Consider the following 5,425-nt stretch of genomic DNA (forward strand, 5'->3'; position numbering starts at 1 on the left):
CCTCTAAATAAGAGGCAAAGAAAACACTTTTCAAGTGCTTTTCACCTTCTTAATGAAATCATGAGATTGTACACGAATCAAATATCTCATGTCCAATAATGCTTATACTTCCCAAGTGTCCAATTATAGATCATGTCTTAACTCAATGAAATACATCCCATTATACAAAACAAATGCTTATACTTCCCAAGTGTCCAATTATAGATCATGTCTTAACTCAATGAAATACATCCCATTATACAAAACAAATGCTTATACTTCCCAAGTGTCCAATTATAGATCATGTCTTAACTCAATGAAATACATCCCATTATACAAAACAAATGCTTATACTTCCCAAGTGTCCAATTATAGATCATGTCTTAACTCAATGAAATACATCCCATTATACAAAACAAATGCTTATACTTCCCAAGTGTCCTAGATCATGTCTTAACTCAATGAAATACATCCCATTATACAAAACAAATTTTATTTAGACTTCATAATTCACATAGTTATCCTCCCACTCGTTAAAGTGCCCATCATAATAAATTTAAATAGTAGTGCCTAACTATGTAGTGAAATAACTGTAAATTATATAGATTATTGTGTACGTATATGTATATATGTACTTGAAAATATATCATATATATCCATTACGTTTGTACCGTGGCATATATGAACTAATATATTTCCATTACAACATATACCATAAATAGTAGTAGACAATCACACACATATATAATGGGAAAATGCATATAAGACAGACTGTGTTATACATTAATTATACATATAAAAGATAAACTACGGTGCATATTAACTTACATGTATATATAGATATGTTGTATATACATGCATAAAATTCAATGTTGCATATACTGAGGTATATAGTCTAGGAAAGAAGGTTCTGCCAATTACACTTGACCTTATATTTATGTTTCAAAAACTATAATTGGAATATAATCTATTAGAACTTTGAATGAAAATTGAACTTAAAATATAATGGTGGTAACCATAACATGAAATAACATGATGTATTTATTTGAGTCCGAAATTTTGTTAGTAGTTATTGTCACAGATATTTATGTCTCAATTTTCATCCAACATTTAGTTTAATGGTAGTTCTGAAACGTTTATGAATGATCAAAGATAGAATTTCAATTTGAACCAATAACAATATTTTTGAAATAAATAACCAAATGAAATGAAGGTCCATTGAGCTCTTACTAATTAGAATTAGACTAATTTATTCATAAAAAGAACCCATTATACTTGCCTACTATATAGAAACTACTGGATCCAAAATCGGAGCCAATCATCACCTTGCTTGGCCCTTCCTCTAAGGGGTTGTTGTGTAACAAGTGCATAATGTTCCTTATAGAAGTAAGCCCGGGACATAAGTTGTCGAAACTTCACTCTGTCATCGAGTAAGGATAATAAACAAAAAAGGTAACCGGGTGCTTGGGATTTAGGAACGTTTTTCTTGCTTGCCACATACGAACTAAGCAAGAACATGTGAACTAAGCCTAGGGGATGAGCAAGGACCGTCATTGTTGAGGTCACGAGAGTCAACACACATGCGGACTCTATCGTCCTTTTTTACTATTATTATTATTATTATTGTTTAGTCTAAATTATATTGGATAAATGATTAAATTGTAAATTTAGTCTCTTTGGTCTAGAAAAAGTTAGATTTTAATCTCCATGATTTGATAAAATCTCGTAAATATTTTATGTGATTTGATAAAATTATCATAAATAGTTTCTAAGATAAAGACTATGAGTGTTTTATCTAATTATAGCTACTAGATTCTAAGACGAGAAATTTGCAATATATAAATCAACCCACTAGCAATTTTGTAATCCAATGTTCAAATATCTAACACAAAATAATAATAATAATAATAAAACTTGATGAAGGTTGGCAAACAAGGGAAATGGCCTCGGGAAAGTGCCAACTGCCGATTTCTTCTCTGGTTCATCCTCATTCTTCCCCACTTTCTCTTCCACCATTCCAAGCTTGATTCCCAAATTCTCTCCCTCGCTCCGAAGCCATGTCGACTGCTTGGTCTTCTCTCTCTTCCGCAGTTTTTGCTATCTCCTCCGTCCAATTGAAGCCAAACAACACCAAGAATGTCGCCTCCTTCAGAATCCCCACTTCCTTCCCTCGGCGTTCCTTCGTTGCACACCCTTTAATTTCCAGGTAGACTTCCTCTAAATGCTTCTTTAACACCTACAGCTTTGGATTTTATCTGGTTCATTGATTGCCGCATGTTGTGTTTGTATAAATGTCTCTTACTGAGCTGAAAAGGGTTTTTCCAGGACTCAGTTTTGGGATTGATTTCGGAATTTCTAAGCCCGATTTCGTTTTGCTTTCTTTGATAAATTGTTGAAAGAATGTTTGATTCTGTCATTTTTATCATTTTTCTTTCCCCATCAATTGTGATTGGTATCTGATGTAGAAAATCATGTCGGGTGCTGGCAACAGTTCTAAAGGAAGATGAGGAAAAAGTGGTTGTGGAGGATTCATTTCCTCCCAAGGCTTCTCCTGTTCAAGACGGGGAAGGAGGCAGTAACGAAGGACCAGAAATTTCACCCTCCAATGGCTTTGATAAGTGGATCATTAAGCTTGAACAATCCGTTAATGTTTTTCTCACGGTAAACTCAGTCCAAATTGATCACTGCTCTTCATTTGTGCATAATTGGTTCTGCAGTACTTGATAGGTTGAAACCATGACTCCTCTTTATTAATCTTTCTAGGATTCAGTAATCAGAATTCTTGACGCATTTTACCACGATAGACACTACGCAAGGTTCTTTGTGTTGGAAACTATTGCAAGGGTTCCCTATTTTGGTGAGCTTTTAATTTCTTCAAGCCTACCGCTTTGATCGGAACTTCTTTTTTTATTTCTTCCTTGAAACAGAGCTAATCTGTAATTATCATAAGAATTGTGCGACTTTTAAGTTTTTTTTAGTATCTTATCCGGATTTTGTTTTTCTGATTTCAGATTCATTTAATCAAATGGATTTGGTGAAGATCCATTTGACAGATATGTTTTTGAAAATTTCTTTTGGATTTTGTGATCCTAAACACATACTCGGAAACAGTGGAAACATAAAATATAACTCTAATTTTCATTGAATCCCTTGTTTTCAAATTTATGGTTTTAGATCATGAATCAAAAGTTATCCTCTTCTCATTACCGGCAAAGTCTGTTATCTGAATACAGTTTGGCAGGCTATAAAAACAATTTTATGTCACCTAGTGAAGAACATTTTCATGCACACAAAATTGGATTCTCTAATAGATAGGCAGATTGGTGTATAATTTAAAAGAAGTGGCTCTGCTACTAGTTTATTTGAGGATGAGTACAGTAGTGCCTAGTTTGCAGTTGTTTCTAATTTCTCCCTTTTAAATTGCAGCGTTTCTGTCAGTTCTACATATGTATGAAAGTTTTGGCTGGTGGAGAAGAGCTGATTATCTGAAAGTTCATTTTGCTGAGAGTTGGAATGAGATGCATCACTTGCTGATCATGGAGGTACAGATTATCTTGTCATGATTTCATCCTGGCTAGAGTTGGAAGTAATCCCTTTTTTGTTTGCCCTAGTATGTTGGACTGTATTGGTGATAGATGAAGGCTTTGTAAGAAATGCCTTTCCTACAAGATTTTCCTTTTCAACTATCTTGCGAACGGCTTTATTTGGTGAACCCATCTAGCCATTGAATTATTGAACAAATTAACTCCTTTTCTGACTTGAGTGCAGGAACTGGGGGGCAACGATTGGTGGTTTGATCGTTTTCTTGCTCAACATATTGCTGTTGCTTATTATTTTATGACAGTATTTATGTACATGATTAGCCCAAGAATGGCATGTAAGTATTGTTGGAGCTGATAAATAAAACTGCATATACTCTCTTTATTGCATCCTTTTGTGGGTTTGTTCAGTTCACTCTTTAACTGTAAGAAGATACCATGAAACAGAGAATTGGCTTGGCTTAAACTTACAAAGGAAATAAAATCTAAATTTCAGTTTGGCATCCGTTTTGGTGTAAAACAATAAGAAATGGCTGGTTACTTTGGGACGCCTTTCTACTTGCGAGTGCTGTTGTCTTAAACTTCTATGACATCTTTCTCTGCAGATCACTTTTCTGAATGTGTTGAAAGCCATGCATTTTCAACTTATGATAAATTTTTGAAGGCCCAAGGAGGTATGTTGGATGCGATCTCGATTTTCTTATAGTTGACATTATATCTCAAATGAAAATATCATTCTGATATGTTCCATTCCTCGTGGTTATCTATAGAGGAGTTAAAAAAATTGCCTGCTCCCGAGGTTGCTGTGAAGTATTACACTGAAGGAGACTTATACTTATTTGGTTAGTTCTAGCTTTCTTACCACATGCACAGTTCTTTTGTTTAAACTGACACTAACAAATCGATTTCATTCAGATGAATTTCAAACTTCCAGAGCTCCCAAATCACGAAGACCAAAAATAGGTAAATTTTGAAATCTGGTTTAGTTACTGTAGTTCATAGTACAAATATCATGATATAATATGTTAGCCATGAAGGCATGTTTTAAACAGGAAAATGTTCTTTTTCCAAAAACAAAAAGAATAATAGTAAATAAAGGTTCGTAAAAAGAGTAGAAGCCCCAACCATGTGTATGCGGTTCTCTATTTTCTCTTTTATTTGAAGTTTAAGTTCCCTCAGTTTACTAAATGAGCCAAATTCTAGGTTGTACTACTATGTCCTTAAGTTCTAAGGAGAGAAGAGCTTAGGAGCCTTCAAATTACTAGATGATATTATAATAGGTTATAGTTGATGTTGGTGATAGATGGGTCCATTGTATCTGCGTTGTCTGTGTTTGAAATTCGCTTGACCAAATATTAACTCGAGATTATGTTGAGAGTGAATTTGAAATGATTAAAGTACTTTTGTCATGTTCAACATCACTCCATGACATACATTTAATCTTTCAAAATCAATTTTATATTTGATCTGATTTTCCTTTGTTATTCTAGAAAGCTTGTACGATGTGTTTGTGAACATCAGAGACGACGAAGCTGAGCATTGCAAGACGATGAGAGCCTGTCAATCGCACGGGAATCTCCGGTCGCCACATTCTTATTCAGAGAGCTGTCCTGAAGATGATGAGCCACTCTGCAACCTATCTGAAGCAGATTGTGAAGGCATTGTAGACTGTATAAAGAAATCCATTACTTTTTCCCATCCGGTAAAGCAAAAGTTGTGATATATATATATATACATAGAAAGAAAATGTAAGTTCACTAGGTTCACACAGCAAATATCTCTGTCACAATCATATAGGAGGAAAAAAAATCTAAGGTCGATTTGATAATCTTATAAAAGGTGACATTGCGCCTATCTTTGTAATACAGTGATTATAGCAATTATAGAGTTTCAAATTTATAATATCA

General features: G+C 34.1%; 1 protein-coding gene across 1 annotated transcript; it reads left to right on the plus strand.

The window, feature by feature from the left end:
• Positions 1-2,036: 2,036 nt before the first annotated feature.
• On the plus strand, positions 2,037-5,425 carry LOC120082577 (ubiquinol oxidase 4, chloroplastic/chromoplastic-like). Its single transcript, XM_039037814.1, has 9 exons — positions 2,037-2,185; positions 2,445-2,640; positions 2,743-2,836; positions 3,406-3,521; positions 3,748-3,856; positions 4,124-4,192; positions 4,289-4,360; positions 4,434-4,481; positions 5,009-5,425. The coding sequence occupies exons 1-9, from the start codon at positions 2,037-2,039 to the stop codon at positions 5,236-5,238; spliced, it is 1,083 nt and encodes a 360-aa protein (XP_038893742.1). The 3' UTR covers positions 5,239-5,425.

This window comes from Benincasa hispida, chromosome 8, assembly GCF_009727055.1.
Source record: "Benincasa hispida cultivar B227 chromosome 8, ASM972705v1, whole genome shotgun sequence".
NCBI lineage: Eukaryota > Viridiplantae > Streptophyta > Magnoliopsida > Cucurbitales > Cucurbitaceae > Benincasa > Benincasa hispida.